Consider the following 24,681-nt stretch of genomic DNA (forward strand, 5'->3'; position numbering starts at 1 on the left):
CATAATGGAGGCAAGAAAGGAGCTAGAGTCATTTCCTGCCTTTTGTCTGAACAGCCTCCACTCTATAATCCTGACCACAAAGCTTACTTCCCAGAGTCTGGGTGGGCCAAGAGGTGTGGAAGAGAGAATGGAGGACAGGAGAGCCAAATGGCACATTGCAGCAAAAGGCTCCTGCCTCTGGCTGGAACCCTCTGATCTTCTGTTACAGGTTAAAGACTGGGACAAACAGGGCTTAATGCCCCAGGTTCTTCGGTACCATGTGGTCGCCTGCCACCAGCTGCTTCTGGAAAACCTCAAATTGATCTCAAATGCTACTTCCCTCCAAGGAGAGCCAATAGTCATCTCCGTCTCTCAGGTAGATGCCAGTTATCCTTAGGTTCTCTTTCCCCTAGATCATGTCCTTTCCAGGAACCTGGATGGAGCTGGAGGCCATCATCCTCAGCAAACTAATGCAGAAACAGAAAACCCAATGCTGCATGTCCTCACTTACAAGCGGGAGCTAAATGATGAGAACTCGTGGACACATAGAGGGGAACAATACACACTGGGGCCTAGTGGAGGGTGGAGAGTGGGAGGAGGGAGATGATCATGAAAAATAACTAATAGGTACTAGGCTTAATACCTGGGTGATGAAATAATCTCTACAACAAACCCCCATGACACAAGTTTACCTGTGTAACAAACCTGCATATGTTCCCCTGAACATAAAAGTTTGGTTTTTTTTAAACAAAGAAAGCGCCTTATCCTTGGGTCCTCTTTCTCTTTTTTTTCCTTAAAGTAATATAAGAAATAATAATAACAACATCCGTTAAGTGATTTCTGTATGCAGGCACATAGTATTTGATGTGTACTAACTCACTTAATATGCAAAATACTCCCTTGATATAGACAGTGTTAATCCTTAATTTCCGAATAAGAAAACTGAGCTCAGAAAGATTAAGTAGCTTGTCCAAGGTCACACAAAGAGCAAATATTAGAGTCAGGATTAAAACTCAGAGGCAGGCTTCTCCAAGTAGTAAATAGAACTGCTTTTGGTAGCATTAGTCAGCAGCTGGAAAGGTTGAAAGCTTTTGATCCAAGCCACTTGACCAGGCTGGTCCTGTCCCTCCCTACTGCAGAGAAACAAATGGTGATCATAGGAACCAACCCAAATGTCCAACAATGATAGACTGGATTAAGCAAATGTGGCACATATACACCATGGAATACTATGCAGCCATAAAAAATGATGAGTTCATGTCCTTTGTAGGGACATGGATGAAATCGGAAATCGTCATTCTCAGTAAACTATCGCAAGAATAAAAAACCAAACACCGCATATTCTCACTCATAGGTGGGAATTGAACAATGAGAACACATGGACACAGGAAGGGGAACATCACACTCTGGGGACTGTTGTGGGGTGGGGGGAGTGGTGAGGGATAGCATTAGGAGATATGCCTAATGCTAAATGACGAGTTAATGGGTACAGCACACCAGCATGGCACATGTATACATATGTAACTAACCGGCACATTGTGCACATGTACCCTAAAACTTAAAGTATAATAATAATAAATTATGAAAAAAATAAAATATTAACCCCCAAAAAAAATTCCTTGCAGAAGGAAAAAACCCAGGGGAGGAGGTATAGAACAAACATAAAAGAGAAGCCAATTTTGAGCTGCTTGCTTATTTCATATTGGAGAATCATATTGAAATTACTGTTTTAGATTATTCTATGTTATAATTAACTTCTCCAGGTGAAAGTTACATTTTTATCTGTGTTTTCACTTTATAATCATAATAAAAATACACTCAAGTATTAACTTGGATATTCAGTTTTTGCTCCTGATAATTTGACACATTGGTAAAGCATTCTGTGAGAAGCAATTTTGTGTCTATTTCACTTTGCGCTCATTTCTTTTTTGTTTTTGGTTGATTTCAGGGCACAGTGTATATAAATAATAAGGCTAAGATCATATCCAGTGATATCATCAGTACTAATGGGATTGTTCATATCATAGACAAATTGCTATCTCCCAAAAATTTGCTTATCACTCCCAAAGACACCTCTGGAAGAATTCTGGTAGGTAAACTCTCTGTCATATTTTCGGCCTGGAGTGACTCAATACATTATCATCTCTATTCTGATTCGAAGTCATCATTTTGAAAAATGTTCTTTTTCTGCTTCAATCTCAAGCTATTATTAAAAGCCTAGTAAACATTATTCTTAGTAAGAAATAAATAAGTAAAAGACATCTTAAATTGATAAGTGGGTTTTATATGTTTTTATGTAGCATCCACAAGGACAGGTAGTCTTACATAGGTTTAGAAAATGGAGAAGATAGATAAAATTAAATCTGGAGTAAAATTCCTTCTAAATTGACAGAAAATGTAATTTTAACTTTTATTTTTATTTATTAATATAGGTCAGGGTCTTTCACTGCAGAACACAGAATCCACTACACTTAGACAAAAAAAAAGTTTCTTGAGATAGTAGATACATCATCAAATCTCTGGAAGGGTAGAGCCTAATTCAGATGCTACACAGCTGGGAGCAGAGCAGCCCAGGGAGGTCTACAAAGGGTAGACACCTGGCTAGGTGCAGTGGCTCACACCTGTAATCCCAGCAATCTGGGAGGCCAAGGTGAACAGATTGCTTGAGTCCAGGAGTTCAAGACCAGCCTGGGCAACATAGTGAAACCCTGTTTCTACTAAAAATACAAAAAAAACTAGCCAGGTGTGATGGTGCATGCCTATAATCCCAGCTACTTGGGAGGCTGAGGTGGGAGAATCACCTCATCCCAGGATCAGATGCTTGCACTGAGCCGAGGGCAGTGACCTGAGATCATGCTACTACACTCTAGTCTGGGCAACCACAGTGAGATCCTGTCTAAAAAAGTTTTTTTTTAATTAAACACACACACAAAGGGTGAACACCTAACCTGATAACCTTACCACCACTACCACCAGGCTGTTCTGGCTGTCCTGGCTGTCACAGCTCTGTGACTGCCACCTGTCTCCAGCCTCACCACCTTGGACACTAGACACTGGGCTATAGATGTCCCCATTGTGCTTGCCAGACAGGGTGATCTCCCTTCTAGCAGCTGCTGCCACCTCATATTATTTCTTTCCACCAAGAAGCTTTGCACAAGTGCTTCTGCTTGGAGGACCTTATATCACACCGGGGCTGTAGCCGCAAGGGAGTCTGGGAAAAAGTGGCGCTTAGCCTACTAGTCTCTAGAATGCAGAAAAGTGAGGTCAGAAGAGAGCTGGAGCAGGTGCTGATGAGCCCTTCTACATATCTGTCAGGTTATGTTACCTTTTTTTCACTTGAGCTCTTGTTAAATTCCTCGTAAACTGTATAAGGAAAAGTTTCATGCTCATTCTTATTATCTTTGCAGCAAAATCTTACAACTTTGGCAACAAACAATGGCTACATCAAATTTAGCAACTTAATACAGGTAAAAATTTAGGGGAAGTTGACTCAGAGGATAACCTGCCCAAAGAAGTTTTGTTTTGTTTGTTTTGTTGTTGTTTCTGTTTTGTTTTGACATCAGCCAGCTGTTGCGGGATCTGCATGGGGAAGTCCCAATTTTCTGGAGAGCAAAGTCATTCTCTGCCACTCCCTTCTTAGAATGTTATATGGCTTGTTGAGCTATATAATGTACATTTGGCTGAGTTAGAAATTGAGGATTTGAGGCTGGGGAGAGGGGAAGAATTCGGAATGTGGCAGCAGTGTACTAGGTGCTTCATATCTGGAATTATCAATTCCATTATAAAGATGGGGAAGTTGAATGGGAGAGTTGGGAACTCTATGCCTGTGAGGCAGGTAGAAATTAAAACCTTATCTTTCTGGCAGGCACGGTGGTTCATGCCTATAATTTCAGCACTTTGGCAGGCCAAAGCAGGTGGATCACTTGAGGTCAGGAGTTTGAGACCAGCCTGGCCAACATGGTGAAACTCCGTTTCTACTAAAAATACAAAAATTAGCTGGGCATGATGGCATTCACCTGTAGTCCAAGCTACTTAGGAGGGTGAGGCAGGAGAACCACTTGAACCCAGGAAGCAGAGGTTGCAGTGAGCTGAGATCGCACCACTGCACTCCAGCTGGGGTGACAGAGTGAGAATCCATCTCAAAAAAAAAAAAAAAAAAAAAAGCCATATCTTACTGACTTCAGAGATTGTTCCCATGAATTGAGTAGAAACTTCCAGTATGAACAAAAGATTGCAGAGGAGAATAGGGAGGAGCAGGCCAAGCATCTTTCTGAGGCTCCCTCTTCCCTGTTCCTCAACCCTGAGCAGTCCCTGGGGACTCCAGAATTTGACTTTCTGATTTGCTGTCCGAGAAAATATAGGTCAGGATGGGCACAGTTGGCTCATGCCTGTAATCGTAGTACTTTGGGAGGCCAAGGCAGGAGGATTGCTTGAGCCCAGGAGTTTGAGACCAGCCTGGGCAACATGGCGAAACTCCATCTCTACAAAAATACCAAAATGTGCAGAGTGTGGTGGTGCATGCCAGTAGTCCCAGCTACTCAGGATGTTGAGGTGGGAGGATCACTTGAAGCCTGCATTGAGCTGTGACTGCTACTGCACTCCAGCCGGGGCAACAGAGTGAGACCCTGTCTCAAAAATAAGAAAAAAAATTGTAGGTCAGAATGGCTGGGGTGTGATGGGCTTCTAGTTTCTCTAGCTGCATCACCCTTGAACCATCCAGAGTCCCAGTAAGCCATGGGCTTGAGCATGGAGGAGAATCCTCAGAGACAGAACCCCTGCCCACATGTCTGGTCCTTACTCAAGCTAGCGAGGGGCTGAATCCCTGTGTTTCAGGACTCAGGTTTGCTGAGTGTCATCACCGATCCCATCCACACCCCAGTCACTCTCTTCTGGCCCACCGACCAAGCCCTCCATGCCCTACCTGCTGAACAACAGGACTTCCTGTTCAACCAAGACAACAAGGACAAGCTAAAGGAGTATTTGAAGTTTCATGTGATACGAGATGCCAAGGTATTTAGTTTATGTGCAGACATAAGTGCAAGAATGTCCCAGGGTGGTGATAAAATTCAGCACCAAGGCATTGTGGCCTAGGAACTGTCAGTGCGTCCCTGTCTCCACTGTATGCAGGAAGCCACAGCATCCCCTGCCCCACTGTGTCCTCCACTGACTGGCCGTGGTTGATTGGCTCCTGCAGTATACCACATTTGCTTCTGTTCCTTGGACCTGCCATTTTTTTTTTTTTTTTTTTTACTTTAATCAATACCCAAGAGCATCATTCCTCTCTCTACTGCAGATCAGCCTTTCCTCCTTCCTAGTTCTCCTGGAAAAATGGCTGCTGACAACAGTTCTCAAGTTTTTCCAGATGGACTCTTTCTCATCCAATTCCAAAATTTCTAGGCAAATGACTGATTGATCCAGCTTCAATCAGTTGTGGCCCCTGAACTGATTAACTGTATCAGAGAAGCATGATCATATAGAAACTAGCATGATCATATAGGAACATGCATGATCACATAGGAACATATGTGATATAGGAATAAGCATGATATAGGAACAAGCACAATCATATAGGAACAAGCATGATCATACAGGAACATGCATGATCATATAGGAACATATATGATCATATAGGAGCAAGCATCATATAGGAGCATGCACAATCACATAGGAGCAAGCACGATCACAGGAGCAAGCACGATCATATGAGAGCAGCATGATCATATAGGAGCAAGCACGATCACATAGGAGCAAGCACGATCATATAGGACCAAGCACTATCATATAGGAGCAAGTACGATCATATGGGAGCAGCATGATCATATAGGAGCAAGCACGATCACGTAGGAGCAAACATAAAGGAGCAAGCATGATAACATAGGAGCAAGTATGATCATATGGGAGCAGCACAGTCATAGGAGCAAGCACGATCATATGGGAGCAAGCACGATCATATGGGAGTAGCATGATCATATAGGAGCAAGCACGATCACATAGGAGCAAACATAAAGGAGCAAGCATGATCACACAGGAGCAAGCATGATCATATAGGAGCAAGCACGATCATATGGGAGCATGCAATCTTACAGGAGCAAGCACGACCATATAGGAACAAGTGCAACCATATAGGAGCAAGCACAATCATATGGGAGCAAGCATGATCCACATGGGAGCATGCAGTCTTCTAGGAGCAAGCACGATCATATAGGAGCAGCACGATCATATAGGAGCAAGCATGATCATATGGGAGCATGCACAGTCTCATAGGAACAAGCATGATCATATAGGAGCAAACATGATCATACAGGAGCAAGCACAATCATATAGGAACATGGCAGTCATCCTGAGTCCTCATCCGGGACTCATGTTTCTCCCAGGACCAAGTCTGCTCTGTTCAAGAATGCCAAATGCCCCAACTTCTGTTCATCCACAGCATCTAGATTAGTTTCCCAGGGCTGCCATCACAAATTACCACAAGCTGGGCAGCTTAAAGCACAGAAATGTGTTCTTTGTTGTAAACAGTTCTGGAGGTGAGATGTCAGAGATGAAGGAGCTGACAAGGTTGTTCCTTCTGGAGGTTCTGAGGGAGAATTTGCTCCATGCTTCTCTCTCCGCTTCTGGTGGCTTCTGGAAATCCTTGGTGCTCCTGGGCTTGTATATCCGTCCAATATCTGTCTCTGCCATCACAGGGCTGTCTCTCCCTGTGTGTTTCTGTGCCTTCACGTAGCATTTGCCTCTTCTTTCTTATAAGAACACCGTTCAAACTAGATTAAGAGCCTACTCTACTCCAGGATTACCTCATCCTAATTAGTTACATCAGCAATGACCTCATTTCCAAATAAGATCATATTCTGAAGAACTGGGGGTCACGACTTCAACATAACTCTTTGAGGGCACAGTGCCGCCCATAACTGCATCCTGTGTCATTTCCCAGCCTCACCCACTCATTCTTTCACTGGCTTCATACACTAAGACTGCATCTTCAGAGACTCCCAAGCTTAGATGGGAGATGGAAGGGTGATTGAAACCAGTCCAGCTGGCCAACTCTTTCCCTCAAGAAGGAACATGCAACCTCCCAGAGAGCCCCGATTATTCTTCCCATTGGTTATACCTATGGTCATTTGTAAAGATAAAGTTATTATAACTCGTGGAAAATTTGCATCTGAATTTGGTTTTTTGGTAAAGCTCCTTCAGGCCATCCCTTCTTCAGCCCAAATTTGGGGCAGTCACGTGGCACCATCACTCCTACAGGTTTTAGCTGTGGATCTTCCCACATCCACTGCCTGGAAGACCCTGCAAGGTTCAGAGCTGAGTGTGAAATGTGGAGCTGGCAGTGACATCGTGAGTATCATCATGAAGGGTGGGCAGGGAGGGGTTAACACATTCACAGCAAGCTATTCCCCCAGCAACTGCCCCTTCAAGGAGATGTTCATTTTTTCCCCTCCATTCGTAGCAGGCTCATTTTTTTCTCACTACCTTCAGAGGTATTTTTCCTGAGACTGCATAATTGGATATGAAAAACCTGATAAATTCTGGCCAACCCAAGCCCTCCTAGCAGGTGGCAGGAAGCCTCTTACACTGTGGAGAGCAGCTTCCAGTTGATTTTATTTTTTGTGTAGAGCATTTTCCAATGTGAGATACTTTCCTGAAACAGGAAAGTATACAGTCATTCCTTTCTCTTCCTTCCCAGCCCCACCACTGCGACCTCACCTCCAACCCTCTCTTGGCAGTCAGAGCCAGCTCCGGGCTATACTTACCTAGATCAGCCAACTGAGAGGTTTGCAATTTTTACCTTCCCTGGCTAGTTCCTGAACAATTCTGTCTTCCTGTAATTCCATATGATGAATGGGTCTAATGGGATTATTTCAACTGCATAGCATGGAAAAGCCAAAATCCTGTGACTTAAATATAAAGGATTTATTCTCTTTTATAAGAGAAATCTTTAGTATGATGGCTCAGTGGAGAGGCGCCTTCTCTCTTTCTGCTCTGCAGCACGTGGTTCCAGCCTCTAAGGTCCAGCATGGTTGCTGGAGCTCCACGTACCATGTCTACTTTCCAGGCAGTGGGAAGGAGGAAGGGCAAAAGGGATGCATCTCCCAATTGAGTTAATTCCCTTCAAGGAGGATTCCAACAAGTTCCATACAACATTCTGTGCACATCTTATGACCAGTATCCCTTTGGTGTTTGAATTAGAATTGCATTGAATTTATAACTGACTTTGAAGAGTATTCACATCTTTTCATTCCAGCTTCTGGAACGTTATCCCAGTGTACACTCTTGAGATTGTCCTGTCTCCCTAGACCAAAATAGACAACTATCAGAGAAGGATAGTAAGAATGGCCTCTGCTTGTTCTGTGTGTTGATATAGCTTTCAGAGCACTTTGCAATGTATTATTTAGTCTGATCTGTATAACAACCCTATATTAGAAATCATTTACTCTATTTACCTAGCGAAAAAAACAACCTCAGAGAGGTTCAGTGACTTGCCCGTGGTCACATAGTACAAGAGTGAACATGCAAGGCTTTAACCACAGTTTTCTGGTGTTCCTTCCACTGAGTCACACTATCTCCATCCCATCCATAGATGCTGGGAGTTATCTTGTTTTCCTCTCAAAAGCTTTCTAAAAGTATTTTATATATTGGAAGAGTAATGTAGCTGGGTGACCTCAGGAAAGGAAGCCCTGAGATTATTGCCAGCATTAAATGAAATAATGTCTCCAAAGCCCAGTTGATTATGCCTGGTACATGTGAAAAAAGAAATTATCATTACAAAGTTAAAGCCTATCACTTGTACACCCCAGAAAGAAAGCCGAACCAGGCACTTTGCTAGGTGCTGGCACTAAATAAGGAGACTCGCTTACTACACACAAAGAGGGCACATCAGCGAAGTTCATCCCTAACCACAGCAAGATCATCCTTGCTCCACCCTATCACCCACTGCTGACGTTTCTCCTTTGGTAGAGGAAGTGAGGCAGAGGGGTCAAGGGGGCAGGCTCTGAGGCTGACTGCCTGGGTGCAAATTGCCCACACCACCATTCACTGGGCAAGTCATTTAACCTCTCACTGCCTTAGTTCCCTCATCTGTAAATGGGTACTAAATTAGTAGCTACATCCAACATACCCACCTTGGATTGTTGTAAGAATTAAAAGAATTTGCACAGGTAAAGGACTTAGAACAGTATCTGGCACATAATACATGCTGGGTATTTGATAAATATATACATACATGGGGTTTTATTAAGTTCTTCCTGAGTCTTGCCGTTACTGGCCATGTTACATGGCTGGGAAAGAAGAGATGTATGAAAGAGATTGACTTTTTCTCTCTCTCTTTCTCTCTCTCTCTCTCTTTTTTTTTCTTTCTTAGGGTGACCTCTTTCTGAATGGCCAAACCTGCAGAATTGTGCAGCGGGAGCTCTTGTTTGACCTGGGCGTGGCCTATGGCATTGACTGTCTGCTGATTGATCCCACCCTGGGGGGCCGCTGTGACACCTTTACTACTTTCGATGCCTCGGTCAGTCCTAAAAACAACAGTGTAGTAAGAGAACCTTAAGCCAAAGAATGGCCCTCATGATCCAGTGTGGACCCTGTTGTGAAACCATTTAGGGCCTGTCCTCAGCAAGACTAGGACCCAGAAGACCTGAGGGCCAAATGATGTAGTTCTTTAGACTCAGAAGCAACAGGCATCTACTTAGCCCCACACAGCCTGGAATATTCTTGTTTATCCACCCATCTACTCACCCACTCATTCACTCCCTTATCATTGAGAAAACAGTTCTTGGATACCAACCGTATGCCAACTGCCATTCATTTTCAAACACATCCGTCTATTTAGTCACTCACTCATGCATTCAACAAACATTTGTTGAACGTCTGCCAGATTACACCATATGAAATTGCCATATTTGACAGTCTGGAGCCTATGAAAAGGGCAATTTCACATAGTCTAATATGATATGCCACTCACACCTCTATTCACTTACCCATTGATTCATTCATTTGACAATATTGATTGAACTACTATCCAAGGCCCTGCACTGTGTGAGGCATTTTTACATTCACTCATTCCTCCATCCAGCATCTTTACTGAGTACTCCCCTGGAGCCAGCCATTTTGTTCAATGCTTAGCTTACCCCTACAATAATCCAATAATAGGAATAGTTATCATCCGCCCTATTGTGTAGATTTAGAAACTGAGTCTCAAAGAGGTAAAGTGACTTCACATGGCAAAGTTTGGCACCAGTTGATATCAGTACCTGGCATCTCCTAGGAATTTCAATAACTATCCCAAATTTTTTGGATCCCAGTCAGCCAAAGCAGGAGATGAAACCAGTTGTCCTTTCTACCATAGGGGTCTTCTTAATTTCCAAATTATATTCCACGCATATTTTTCAGTTAATCATTTTTCCTCATCAATCTTCTGAAGATCAAATAGCAAGAATTATTATCCCTATTTATTATAAAACTAAGGCTCCAATAGTATTTGTGATTGGCCAAAAGTATCCCATTTAACTTAAAATGGAACTAACACTTGCACCCATATGTCCCACTGCTAACAGCTTATGCTTGTAAGACACTGCCCTGGTCCAGCTCTGTATAACAGATTTTCTCTTCAGAGAACAAAAGCACAGAGCTAATGCCCAAGACAGATCTTCAGAATTATCTGTGGCAAAGTTAGTGTGTGTGTTTTGATATTCTTTGTTGTTGTCGTTGTTTTGAGATAGGGTCTTGCTCTGTCATCCAGGCTGGGGTTCAGTGGTGCAATCACAGCTCACTGCAGCCTTGAACTCCTGGGCTCAAGTGATCCCCTCAACTTAGCCTCCAAAGTCGCTGGGACTACAGGATCATGTGCCACCATGCCTAGCAAATTTTTTTTTTTTGCAGACAGAGTCTTGCTGTATTGCCTAGGCCAGTCTCAAACTCCTCGCCTCAAGCGATCCTCCTGCCTTGGCCTCCCAAAGTGCTAGGATTACAGGTGTCAGCCACCATGCCTGGCCAGTTTTCATATTCTTGATCATAGCCAGAGTCTTAATCAAGACTAATTAAGCCCTTAATCCATCCAGGTATTAATCAAGAACATTTCCTTGTGTTTTCTGATATTCTTGGTTTTCAAGCGTTTCTTTTCTTGCATACTAGGGGGAGTGTGGGAGCTGTGTCAATACTCCCAGCTGCCCAAGGTGGAGTAAACCAAAGGTAATTAAGACTGCAATGATAATGTTTGGAGAACCATAGGTCTGTTTCATTATCAGACCTCAGTATATGTGTGTGTGTGTGTGTGTGTGTGTGTGTGTGTACATATGTTGCACAAATGTAATTTATGTCATTCTTTCAACAACAAAGCCAATGGGGTAAGATAGATATTCTCAACCCAGGCAACCTGTCAACCTATGTTCTAGGAACTGTCTAGAAAAGTCATCGGATGGTAGACCTAGAAGGACTTAGAAGATAATTATGATCATTAAAAATAGCTGCATTTTGTTGGCTGCTGTCCATGTTCCAGGCTCTGTGCTGAGCCTTTATATACTCATTACTCTATCCCTCTTTATAATACTCATAGGAAGCTATTATTACCTACACTTTACTTATGAGAAAAATAGGTCTCAGAGAGGGTAAGCAATCAGCCCAAGGCCACACAGCTAGTAAGGAGCAATGCTAGGATGAAAGTCCAGAGAGCAATGGAGACTAATGGTTCAGTCAATGAAATTTGGAGTCCACAGGTATGGGGTCAAATTCCATAATCTTTGACAAATCCTATGACCTATCAGGTTCGCCTCTGTAAAATAGAGCTAATAATGGACTCTGTGTGCAGGTATTAGGAAAAGTAAATTTTAAAAATGTGGGTACACTGAAGTGCCTGGCACATAGTAAGTGCTGATTAAATGCTGTTTTATATTACTTATTCCAAAGTCAAGCTCTTTCTAGTCTACTAGTAAAATCTATAACAAAAATATCTCTACAAAACAAAATCTAACTCATACCCTCCCTGCCTACAATTTGGGAGCCTTGCCCCACACCCCTTCCGTGACAGGAAGCTACCTCCTTCCCACTCCCTCCCCAGGCAACCATGCCACCTGCAGAGCACGCTAAGGGTCTGAAAGTTCTTTCCCTTGAGACTGGGGAGAAATCTTCCCATGGACCCTAGATCTACTCCCTCCCCCATCTGCGTGTTTCTGCCGTCGGTCTGTTGACTCCCATAGGAAAAATACTACCTTAGAAAAAAAGTTGGCTCACATTGGGAGTCCCATTTTTTATTTGAGCAGTACCTAAGATCCTCCATGAGGGCACAGACTAGAGCCCCAGAGCCCCAGTCCCTGTGGTGGTAAGTGAAGTGACGGTCCACTCTCTTCCCTTAGGGTGTGAAGCAGAAGTGTCTCTACAACCTGCCCTTCAAGAGGAACCTGGAAGGCTGCCGGGAGCGGTGCAGCCTGGTGATACAGATCCCCAGGTGCTGCAAGGGCTACTTCGGGCGAGACTGTCAGGGTGAGGGTGCCTCTTCCCCCCTCGCAACTCTAAAAGTGGTAATATGCTCCTGCTTATTGTCCAGTCTTCGAATGTACCAAAATTACAGGGAGATGGGGGAAACACTGCTAATAATGATTCCCAGACCCCAAAACTCTGAAGAGTTGTGTATCATTCCTTCTACTTTGGCATATTTTTTTATCGAGTTGAGATCCTGCTGTGCATATGTTGTAATTGTGTGTCTGCTTTTTCCCTTGATATTACAGCGTAGACATTTCTGATGGTGCTAAATACACCATATTTCATTTTTGATGCTGTGCAACATGATTTCCATGATATTGATAAGCATGTTTAAAGGCTTTGATATGACTCTCCCTTGGCAGGTGATGTACTGACGCAGTATGTATGGGCCATAATTTCCTGAGCGCACCCCTGTCCCTGGTAGAGGATGTATAGCATTGGCTCCCTCTGTTACCTCATCAGGAAAGGGCTCCTTGCCAAAGCACATTTGGGCCCATCCTGAAACCCCTGTGTTAACTTCTAGCCAACAACACGTCAACAGCTGCAGAATAACAAATGCCTCAAAAGCACTTATCTGCTACATGTTGTTCTAAGTAGGCACATTTATTGAGTGCTTTTTCCCATACATATCAAAACATTTAATCTGGGCAACAACCCCTAGGGAGTAGGTTCCATTGTTGTCTTCCCCTCCCCACCGACTTTTTTTGAGAGAGGGTCTCACTCTGTTACCCAGGCTGGAGTACAGTGGCAGGACCACAGCTCATTACAGTCTCAACCCTCTGGGCTCAAGCGATCCTCTCACCTCAGCCTCTCAAGTAGCTGGGACTACAGGCACATGCCACCAGACTCAGCTAATTTTTTTGTATTTTTCGTAGGCTGGGTTTTCGCCATGTTGCCCAGGCTGGTCTCAAACTCCTGAGCTCAAGAAGTCCATCCATCTTGGCCTCCCAAAGTGCTGGGATTACAGGCGTGAGCCGCCGTGCCTGGCCTATTGTCCCCATTTTGTAAATGAGAAAACAGAGGCACAGAGAGGATAAGAAGTAAACCCAAGGTCCCACGGGTCTGTCTCCAGCAGCCGTGATTTTTACTAGCATGCATACTCCATTCATCATAATCTCATTGAGAATACTCTGGGTTGAGAGCCCCCGTGACCACCCAGCTCCACCCTCCATCACTAAAGTGTGGACCATTCATGAAAATCAGTATCATTCTAATATTTGTTCAGTGCTTTATATTTTCAAAATGTTCTCAGTTATAATGCCTCATTTGATCTTCACAATAACAACATGCTATAGGTCAAGCAGACACTATATCATTATTATTATCATCATCATTTAGAGGTAAGAAAACAAAAGCTCAGAGCAAGTTCATTACTCAGCCCAGATATCCTCAAATCCAGTGCGCAAACCCCCAAATACAGTGCAGAGTTCAGTGTATCACCCTGCCAAGACAGAATCATATCAGATACCATAAAGTTCATATCCCATAGGCCAGTGACGTGCCCTAAATATCCACTGACACTGAGGGCCATGGTCCCTCTGGGCTGACAGAGGTCAGATGCCACAGCACATTTACAAAAGTGCTGAGCTGCTCTGGCTTTGGGACACTGTTGAGTCACTGCTGTTTCATCTCTTCCAGCCTGCCCTGGAGGACCAGATGCCCCGTGTAATAACCGGGGTGTCTGCCTTGATCAGTACTCGGCCACTGGAGAGTGCAAATGCAACACCGGCTTCAATGGAACGGCGTGTGAGATGTGCTGGCCGGGGAGATTCGGACCTGATTGTCTGCGTATGTGGCCCCGCTTCCCCATGCTGGAGCTTGTTTTTTGACTGTGTGGCTCCCTGTCCTTGTCCATGCCATCTGCCTGACCTGGAGGCATCCTTCTTGTCCTTTCTCCCAGCCACACCCCTCCCATCTGCCTGCCCTATGTGTTTATTTCCTCCTTGGATGTATTCCCAGTTTCCAATGAAAAAGCTTCGCCTCTAGAAGTGAAACTTGTCCCCAGCAGCCACTAAGGCAAGATGTGGCTGAACAATGTTCATTTGATCATTCAACCAACGTGGATTTACTAAGTCCTTACTAATAGTGAATGCTGACATTGATTAAGTGCCTACTATGTGCCAGGCACAAATGTTTTACAATTCAATCCCCTTAACTACCCTTTGAGATAGGTACTGTTATTATCTGCAAGTAGCAGATGAAGAAACCAAGGTACAAAGAGCTTAAGTGATTTGCTCAAGAGCCAGCAATTTTTCTTTTTCTTTTTCTTTTTTTTTTTTTTTTTTTGAGACAGAGTTTCGCTCTTGTTGCCCAGGCCGGAGTGCAATGGCGCAATCTCGGCTCACTGCAACCTCTGCCTCCTGGGTTCAAGCGATTCTCCAGCCTCAGTCTCCTGAGTAGCTGGGATTACCGGCATGCGCCACCACACCCGGCTAATTTTGCATTTTTAGTAGAGACGGGGTTTCTCCATGTTGGTCAGGCTGGTCTCGAACTCCTGACCTCCGGTGATCCACCCGCCTCGGCCTCCCAACAGTGCTGGGATTACAGGTGTGAGCCACTGTGCCCGGCTGAATATTTCTAATGTCTAGGGATTTGTGGTTTAGGGACTGACAGGGACAAAATTCCAGCTCTCAAAAGGCTTACAGAAACAAATTTTTCTAAAAAATAGTTATAAAGGATATAAAAGCAAAGAAGCAGGTAGAAGGGTGAAGAATGAAAGGAGACATTGTTTTAGAAGACACCTCACATAGGGAATATTTGAATAGAGACCTAACAGACACAAGGGGGCCAAGCATGAGGTATGAAGAACAGGCCAATCAAACTTTTGGCAGTGCGGGAAAGACTCCATGACTCCACTGGCCAGTATGGTAGCCACTAGCCACATGTGGCTATCAGGCACCCAAAACGTGTGGCTGAGGAACCAAATGTTTAATTAAATTTAAATAGCCACGCGTAGCTAGTGGACAGTGCAGACCAGAGGAACAGCTTTCCTCGAGGTGAGATGAGCAAGTGCAAAGGCCCTGGGACAGAAGCCAGCTTGGTGTGTACAGAACAGCAAGAAGACCAGGGTGGCTGAGCGGAGGGGGCAAAGAGGAGCAAGAGAGGAAGAGAATGCAATCTGAAGGTCACCAGGGGCCAGATCTTCTTGGCCAATGAAAGGTCTTTAGCTCTATGTGTGACAGGAGGCCAGCGAAGGGTTGTGAACAGAGGGGTGTTGTGAAGAGATTAGAAAGGATGGCTCTGGGGAGGGTATCTGTAGGAGAACAGGCATAGAAGCAGGGCCCCTCGAAGAAAATAACGCAACAATCTAGGCTAGCGCTAATGGTGACTTGCACTAGTGCAGTAGTGCTGGAGGTGGTGAGAAGTGGTGGAATTGGTATATATTTTTTAATGTTACTTTTTTTTTTTTTGAGACAAAATCTCTATCACCCAGGCTGAAATACAGTGGCGGGATTATGGCTCACTGCAGCCTCAACCTCCTAGGCTCAAGCAATCCTCCCACCTCAGCCTTCTGAGTAGTTAGGACTACAGGCACATGCCACCATACCCAAATAATTTTTTATTTTTTAAATTTTTTGTAGAGATTGAGTCTCCCTATGTTCCCCAGACTGGTCTCAAACTCCTGGCCTCAAGCAATCCTCCTGCTTCAGCCTCCCAAAGCACTGGGATTACAGACATGATCCACTGCACCTGGCCACAATTTTACTTTTTTTTTTTAAGACAGGGTCTCACTCTGTTACCCAGGCTGGTATACAGTGGTGTGATCACAGCTTACTGTAGCCTCAACATCTTGGGCTCCCAAGTAGCTGGAACTAAAGGCATGTACCACGACATCTGGCTAATTTTTGTTTGTTGTTGTTGTTTTGTAGATACGGGGTTGCACCATGTTGCCCAGGCTGGTCTTGACCTTCTGGCCTCAAGCAATCCTCCCACCTCAGCCTCCCAAAGTGCTGGGATTACAGGCATGAGCCACCACACCCAGCCAAAATTTTACTTTTAAATAGATTTCTCCATCAGGAAGCCCCAGATGAGATGATCTCCCTAAATGTTCATTGCGCACCCCATGATACTCTCTACTGTGATTATAACATTCATCTCATTTATAATTACATGTTCAACAGCTGGGCACTCTGAGACTGTAAGCCCCATGAGAACAGGGACCTTCTCTATTATGTTCTTCCCTGTAACCTTATCGCTTAGCAGTGCCTGGCCTGTGATAGTCCCTGAATAAGTTATTTTTTAGATGTTTCAATGAATGAATGAATGACTATGACATAAGCATGGTGCCTCCCACAACTGAAAATGCATAGCCAACAAGGGGTCAGGGAGCTGGTTGATTGGGTCTCAACCCCTGATGACTGATCATATCCTAATTTGTTTACAGCCTGTGGCTGCTCAGACCATGGACAGTGCGATGATGGCATCACGGGCTCCGGGCAGTGCCTCTGTGAAACAGGGTGGACAGGCCCCTCGTGTGACACTCAGGCAGGTCAGTCATGGGAGTGGTCAGCTGCTGGCAGCCCAGGGCTGCAGTGGACACTGCCAAGAGCATACAAGTGAGATTGGGAGTCTGAGTGACATCTGAAAAAAGTGACAAAGCAGGTCCACGTGGTAAAAGATGATTCAGATCTGTAGCCCTGGGCCTCAGGAGGATGGAGACTTGCAGTAAAACTAGATGAAAAGATTTAACTCAAACCTATGAAACTAGCATGTCATCCTGTATGATTATAGGACCCACCTCAAGCACAGAATCCCAGATTCAGGCAAGGACTGTGCCTCGTCTTGGTGATTTTGGGGCCCAGATGGGTACGGACACAGAGGCTGAGTGGTTTCATGGAAACCACTTTGAAGGCCCAAGACCAGGGTCTGACCCCCTGGTTCTGCTACTTACTAGATGAATGGCCTTAGATAACCGCACTCTCTGAGCCTTGACTTGCTTATCCTTAAAAAGAACTCCATGCTACACATTCTGCAAGTCAAGGATTGCTGGCAGGGTCAGCGAGCATGGTTTTGAAGTTCCCAGTGTATGCAGATGCTCAAAACAAGCAGCTGCCATTATCACACTCATCATTTTAATCATTGTCATAGCTCGATCCTTACTAGGTGGTCAGTTTTCTGATGTCTCCTTTATACCCGAAGCCCTGTGTTCTGGTAGATCTGAAATGTGCTGGTTGAATTATCCATGTGAATGACTGTCATTTAATCCTCCCTGGGGTCATAGGGCATGGCGAGGCCCTTCCTGTGGGCTTTAGCAACCTGAAGTTTCATGGGTTGCAGCAGTATGGCTAACTTGAGTTCCTCCTCCCTCCTCCCCTAAGCACCACATGGCCTCCTGGCTGCCAGCATGCGCTGTAACCCCAGCCAATACCAAAGCTCCAGACTTCTCCCTAGCTCAGTGATGCCCTCAGAAGGCCGTGGGATTTCTCCTCCAATTTAACCATCTCCATCGGGAACCCCTGTCCTTAGAGCCAGAGAGCTAATCTGCCAAGTTCATTCCTGCTAATAAGTTTTGTGGTATAAAGTTTTAATTGATAGCCCCTAAAGAACATTTTTTCTCATATAAATCTCAGCGACATTGCAGAGATCATGTCTTACTATAAAAGAGTAATTCTAGAATCCCAGAATCTCCAAGGCTAGAAAAGACCTTAGCAAATCACCTCATCTTCCTGCTGTACAGGGGCACTTATGGAACACAGTGGTCATCCAGAGAGAGTCTTGGGAAGTCTCCTTAGATGGGTTTTAACTCTACACCATGGATGCAGAATGAAAGTGGCCCCTTTCTTTGCAGTTTTGCCTGCAGTGTGTATGCCTCCTTGTTCTGCTCATGCCACCTGTAAGGAGAACAACACGTGTGAGTGTAACCTGGATTATGAAGGTGACGGAATCACATGCACAGGTAAGCTACCTTTGTGCACAGGTGAAATAGCAGCGTGGTGTGGGAGAGGAGCAGGACTTGCTCACAGTGTCTGGGCTTCATCCTAGCCCTCCTTCCCGTCTGAGCCACTTCAGCAGCACCTACCCTGTCTATGACTCAGTTTCTTTAATGGGTGTGCTCATGCTTGATCTGCTCACCCTCTAGGTCAGGGTTGCAAAATTGTTTTGCAAACTGGGATGCACTTTACTTTAGAATGTTTTTCTTTTTTTTTTTTTTGAGATGGACTTTCACGCTTGTTGCCCAGGCTGGAGTGCAATGGTGCAATCTTGGCTCACTGCAACCTCTGCCTCCCAGGTTCAAGCAATTCTCCTGCCTCAGCCTCCCAAGTAGCTGAGATTACAGGCACGCGCCACCGCACCTGGCTAACTTTAGAGTGTTTTTCTAACTCTACAAGTAATCCAGCCTTCAAAAAAAATCAGAAAATACACAACACTATTTTTTTAAGTTAAACCTAAACATACTCTCACCACTAGGTGAGAACCACTGTGAACACTGCAATATCCATCTGTAGTAGTTAGGATATAGGTTCAGCCATACAGAGACCCAAATGAACAGCGTCATAAATAAGGCAGATGTTTCCTATTGTCTCATATAACAGGCTGGAAGTATTCAGGGCTAATACAGTTTCACTCTGAAAGCTCATTTGGGGGGCTGAACTCCTTTTATCTTGTGGCTCTGCCATCATTCACTCACCTCACCTGAGGTGGCCAATACCATAAGCCCAGCCTGGACAGCAAGATGGAAGAAGAATGCAAACTAGGAATTGTTAAAATCACATCTGCTCCATCCCATTGGCTGGAATCGCATCATTGGTCATGCCTAGCTACAAGGGAACCTGGGAAATGTAGCCTTTTATTGGGCAACCATGAGCCCACCTGAAAATCTATTATTATAGAAAAAAAGAGACTAGGTTGGGAGCAATGGCTCACACCTGTAATTCTAGCACTTTGGGAGACGGGGGTGGGCAGATCACTTGAGGTCAGGAGTTTGAAACCAGCCTGGCCAACATGGTGAAACCCCATCTCTACTAAAACTACAAAAATTGGTCAGGCATGGTGACAGGTGCCTGTAATCCCAGCTACTTGGGAGGCTGAGGCAGGAGAATCACCTGAACCCAGCAGGCAGAGGTTGCAGTGAGCTGAGATCAGGCCACTCTACTCTAGCCTGGGCAACAGAACAAGATTCTGTCTCCAAAAAAAAAAGAAGAAGAAGAAGAAGAAAACAGAGACTAGGTATTGAGGGAAAATTAGCAGTCTCAGCCCCATGTAGTTTCTAATATTTTTCATGGACAAATATTCACAGAGATATATACTTTCTTTACAAAAATTAGATCTTGCTATACCTGTTCTTTATTCAGCTACAAGGCATTCCAGAAGTGAGTCAGCATTCAACAATGGCAACAAAGACCTAGATTCTCTTTTCCCACCCTCCCATCCTTAGAATGAGTCTTCTTGTCCTTGTATTTATTCTTCCAGGGTCTCAAGTGGCTACATAAATGCAGATGGCTTTTCAGCTACTCCTGAGGCTAGAGCTAATCTATTGTTGGGTCGATATTTGGGGGACCATAAAAACAAAGGTTCTAAGAGGCAGCATAGTGAGGAAAGCATGGATTTTTGGAGCCAAACCAACCTGGGTTTAAATCTTCAGCCAGGCCACATTTTAGCTGTTTTACCTTTGTCAGGTCAGTTAAGCTGAGTCTCAGTTTGTTCATCTATAGAATGGGAATAACAACGTCTATCTCACAGGGTGCTCAATATTGCACTAACTCGACACCACACACACACACACACACACACACACACACACACACTGTCCTAACATTAAAAATCCAAATTTATTCTGAAAACTGATACCAAAGTCAAGCCTGGAGGTATATGACAAAGGGGGCAGAAGCGGACAGATGTCATCAGGCTTCATCTATGAGGGTGTCACAAAAATATTCATGCTGCAAAGGCCAGCACAGAGGCCACAGGGCATGGAGAGAGAAGCACGAACACACAGGGGCCCATTTACTCACCCAACACCACTAGTGCTGTGGTGACCCATACCCTGACCTGAAGCCCTAGTTCCACAGAAGGTGGTAAGTTGAGCCCTCTCTCCTCTGCTCTTGCAGTTGTGGATTTCTGCAAACAGGACAACGGGGGCTGTGCAAAGGTGGCCAGATGCTCCCAGAAGGGCACGAAGGTCTCCTGCAGCTGCCAGAAGGGATACAAAGGGGACGGGCACAGCTGCACAGAGATAGACCCCTGTGCAGACGGCCTTAACGGAGGGTGTCACGAGCACGCCACCTGTAAGATGACAGGCCCGGTGAGTCGCTCTCCCAGGGAAATTTGGGAGCCGCCCCTTGGGCTTCGCTCCTCCTTGCCTTTCCACCTCCCGTACTCTGCTTATCTCCTGGACTCTTCCTAAACATTTTTTCTAGCACAGTCTGTTTCTTGTTAAAAGTCATTGGGCTAAATGCAAGGTAAGGCAGAAAAAGGACATCCATGGAAAACTGGTTAAATTCTTAAGTGTATTGCTTAGTTAACAGTAATGTACCAACATTAATTTCTTAGCTCTGACTAATGTGCTATAGTTATGTTGGATATCAGGGGAAAGTGGGTGGAGAGTATAGGAGAGTTCTCTCTTTGGCCACCCTTCTATCTATCTAAAATTATCCTAAATAAAAGGCTTATTAAAACAAAAAGCTGGCCAGGCACGGTGGCGCACGCCTGTAATCCCAGCACTTTGGGAGGCCGAGGCAGGTGGATCACGAGGTCAGGAGATCAAGACCATCCTGGCTAACACGGTGAAACCCCATGTCTACTAAAAAAAATGCAAAAAAAAAAAAAAAAATTAGCCAGGCGTGGTGGCGGGTGCCTGTAGTCCCAGCTACTCGGGAGGCTGAGGCAGGAGAATGGCATGAACACAGGAGACAGAGCTAGCAGTGAGCCGAGATCACGCCACTGCACTCCAGCCTGGGTGACAGAGCAAGACTCTGTCTCAAAAAAAAAAAAAAAAAAAAAAAGGCTGGTAAGATGTGGCAGGAAAAGTGCAGAAAAGATGATGCAAGATAATGTCCATTCCTGGTTATAAATGTGGTTCTAGAGTCAGATTGCTTTTGCGTCTTACCACCTGGACTAACAAGCTGTGTGACCTGGAGGTGGCTAATTACTCTCTGAGCCCCAGTTTTCTCATTTGTAAAGTGGGCCTCGTAATAATGCAGACATCATAGAGTTATTGTGGGGATTAAAGGAGATCATTCATTGATTCAACCAGTGGTCATTGTGCACCTACTATGTGCTCTTGCAGGTCCCAGGGTTACAACAAAAAGACAGAGTCCCTGCTTTCCTGGAGCTTGTGCGCAAGTAGAGAGAGGGGGCAATGCACTGTACAGAAACAAATGCATGGAATATTTTCAGAGAGCACGAGGAGCTCTGTGAAGAACATAAATCAGGCCAATGTGATAGAAGGGAATGGAAAAGCTACTTATGTAGGGTGGTCAGGCTGTCTCTGAGGAAGTCACATTTGAACTGAGATGTAAAGGATGAGGTTTCATCATAAGCCTGCATAAAAGCAGGATGTAGCAGTTATTCCCACTGGACAAGAAAGGCACACTCTCTTGGTCTATCTGAACACCTCCTAGGCTGGACATTGGTCCCATGGGCACTTGGGCATCCTGGGGTCCTAGAGAAGGAACTTTTTCATCTCTTCCCACTCTCCCTCCACAGGGCAAGCACAAGTGTGAGTGTAAAAGTCACTATGTGGGAGATGGGCTGAACTGTGAGCCAGAGCAGCTGCCCATTGACCGCTGCTTACAGGACAACGGGCACTGCCATGCGGACGCCAAATGTGTCGACCTCCACTTCCAGGGTTCGTGTGACCAGGGCCTATGGCCCAAAGCACCCTCGTCTTCAGGCCTGGGGAAGGGACCCTGAAGGGAAAGAAGAAAAACAAAACAGGCCAAGCCTGGTGGCTCAAGCCTGTAATCTCAACACTTTGGGAGGCCAAGGCAGATGGATCACTTGAGGTCAGGAGTTCGAGACCGGCCTGGCCAACATGGCAAAACCCCATCTCTACTAAAAATACAAAAAATTAGCCGGTTGTGGCGGCACGTGCCTGTAATCCCAGCTACTCGGGAGGCTGAGGAAAGTGAAAAGCCACGTAGAAGTGCAGAGGCATGGGCAATTGGACATCTTGAAACCCAATGGAGGAGGCCAGAAAGGACCCACAAACATAGTCCCTAGCCAAGGCAGAGGGACTTCAGTGGTTCAGAAAGTGACTCAGGGCACTGCACTTTATGGCTGATCAGTATGTACTGGATCTCTCCAGGGTTGGGTTTGTTTGACAGATGTGGTCTCTGGTGGAGACTTCCTGGAGGCTTGAATTGGGCTAGAGGAGCTAGTAAGGCATTTCTGCTGGCCGGGATAGCATAGCCAGGAGAGAATGATCAAGGGTCAGCTGAGAAGGATGAAGCCATGAGGAAGAGACATGAAGGCTGTGACCCCCTAGTAGCAGGGTCTGTACTGAGAAGAGGAGTGAGATGAGGTTGAAAGAACTAACAATGGACATAGAATAGAGAAACGGAAAGGCTCAGTCATGACATAAAGTTTCCATCCTAAGACCAAATGCAGTGGTGGTGCTGGGTTAAAGCAGCTGGGGAGGGAAGGTGACGAGAGGTTTGAAAGCTTGGTTGGGGATATTCTATGGTCTAGGTACAGGGGCACTTCCAAGCAGAAAGATTTTATGGGCAATTGCTACTTAGCATGGGGACAAAAATGCACAGCTGGGACCAGCTGATCAGGAAGTTATTTGCCCCTGGGACTGTGAAGTCAAGAAGAGCTTGGCTTTTTCTTTAGGACACAATTCATTGAGCCTGTCCCACCTGTTCCCAAAGCCCACTTCCAAGTGGAAATCTACCCAGTTCATAGAGTGTGGTCCAGCTTCTCCCATGGGCTTTTCTCTTCTGTTTTCTTACGAATGCCAAGAAAATGTTGGCAGTGATACTAAGTGACTGCACATCACGTTGGACCTCCCTTCTGTTGGAGCTGTGTGGTTACCATTAGCTTGGGAGAATGCCCCAGCTTTCCCTGTAGGCACAGTTACAGAACCATCCCCCATTCAGGAGGAAGCGCCTGCCCTCACATGGTTCATAGGAGGGCAAACTGCCTTCATGATTTGCAGCCGATTTGGTAATGTGTGCAGCAGACAGCCTTAAAATAACTCATACTGAGACCTGATGGTTCCGTTTCCAGGACCTCATCCTACAAAAATAATCTGAGAATTGAAAAAAGATAAGCATACCCATCCCACCATTATTTAACATCACAGAAAATTAGAAATAACATATATATCTAATAGTAAATGATGATAAAACATATTGATATACATCTACTCAAATTCATTGTAAAGTATTTTGTTGTCTCAATAAAGAGACAAGGAACACTTTTCCATACTTCTCCAAGCTGTTAAATTGGTGTTTGCATTTCAGATATGGCCAAGATCATTTGACTTACGCACTGTGCTATTGAAATATGTTCAAACAAGAAAAACTTAGTCGTCTTTGGTGTAGAAAGTATCATTTTTGTGGCATTATACAGTGAACTTGACAATATAAAAATGTGACTTGCTTCTTGAACTATTGCTGGTCTGTTCACTGAATTGTTTGGTTAGGAAAGATATCAGCTACGAACCAATGATAAAAATCTTCCAGTATATTAGGGGGAAATGAATTTTTAAAACTTTTTTTAAAGGCACAGCAGGGGTCAGAAAACACACAGAGCCCTGGGCAGAAACTCACTTTAATGTGTTTTTTATAGCTGTAAAAGTCACAACAAATTTTTCAATTATAAGTATGGGGAGGAGGAGAAAATCATGTTACAAGAGAAATTTTATAATATTGGGATATAATTATGATTTAATGTTAAGTTTTAAAAAGATTTATGAAAACTACATTGGCAGTATGCTACCACATTTACAGTATATATAACATGAATAAATAGGAAAGAAGATTGAAAGAATGTCAAATTATATCAAATTAAAAATTTACCAAAAAATAAAGTAAAATTCTAGAAGAAAATACACCAAAATGTTAGCCATGGAGTAATGATTATTTCTGGAGAATAGAATTGTAGGTGGTTTTTGCTTATTTTTTTACTTTTCTGTATTGCCCTAATTTCTACAATGAACATATGCTAGTTTTATAGTTAGAAAAGAAATATTTTAAATGATGTACTTCAACATAACTTGAAGGGAAAGTGGCTTCTGGAGACACCTTGGGGTATAGCTGGCCTTCGTTTTGAAAGTCCTTCAGA

At 44.5% G+C, this 24,681-nt stretch overlaps 1 protein-coding gene across 1 annotated transcript in view; it reads left to right on the forward strand.

Moving 5' to 3' along the window:
* Positions 1–24,681, forward strand: part of STAB2 (stabilin 2) — a 182,864-nt gene that overhangs the window by 144,683 nt on the left and 13,500 nt on the right. Inside the window, exons 48-60 of the mRNA XM_024256759.2 lie at positions 209–355; positions 1,928–2,068; positions 3,387–3,446; positions 4,813–4,989; positions 7,228–7,317; positions 9,341–9,487; positions 11,110–11,166; positions 12,327–12,453; positions 14,092–14,241; positions 16,838–16,942; positions 18,242–18,349; positions 20,502–20,695; positions 22,099–22,240. Of these exons, the coding sequence (XP_024112527.2) occupies positions 209–355; positions 1,928–2,068; positions 3,387–3,446; positions 4,813–4,989; positions 7,228–7,317; positions 9,341–9,487; positions 11,110–11,166; positions 12,327–12,453; positions 14,092–14,241; positions 16,838–16,942; positions 18,242–18,349; positions 20,502–20,695; positions 22,099–22,240 (1,645 nt within the window). The remainder of the gene's footprint in view (positions 1–208; positions 356–1,927; positions 2,069–3,386; positions 3,447–4,812; positions 4,990–7,227; positions 7,318–9,340; positions 9,488–11,109; positions 11,167–12,326; positions 12,454–14,091; positions 14,242–16,837; positions 16,943–18,241; positions 18,350–20,501; positions 20,696–22,098; positions 22,241–24,681) is intronic.

Source organism: Pongo abelii, chromosome 10 (assembly GCF_028885655.2).
Source record: "Pongo abelii isolate AG06213 chromosome 10, NHGRI_mPonAbe1-v2.0_pri, whole genome shotgun sequence".
Taxonomy (NCBI): domain Eukaryota; kingdom Metazoa; phylum Chordata; class Mammalia; order Primates; family Hominidae; genus Pongo; species Pongo abelii.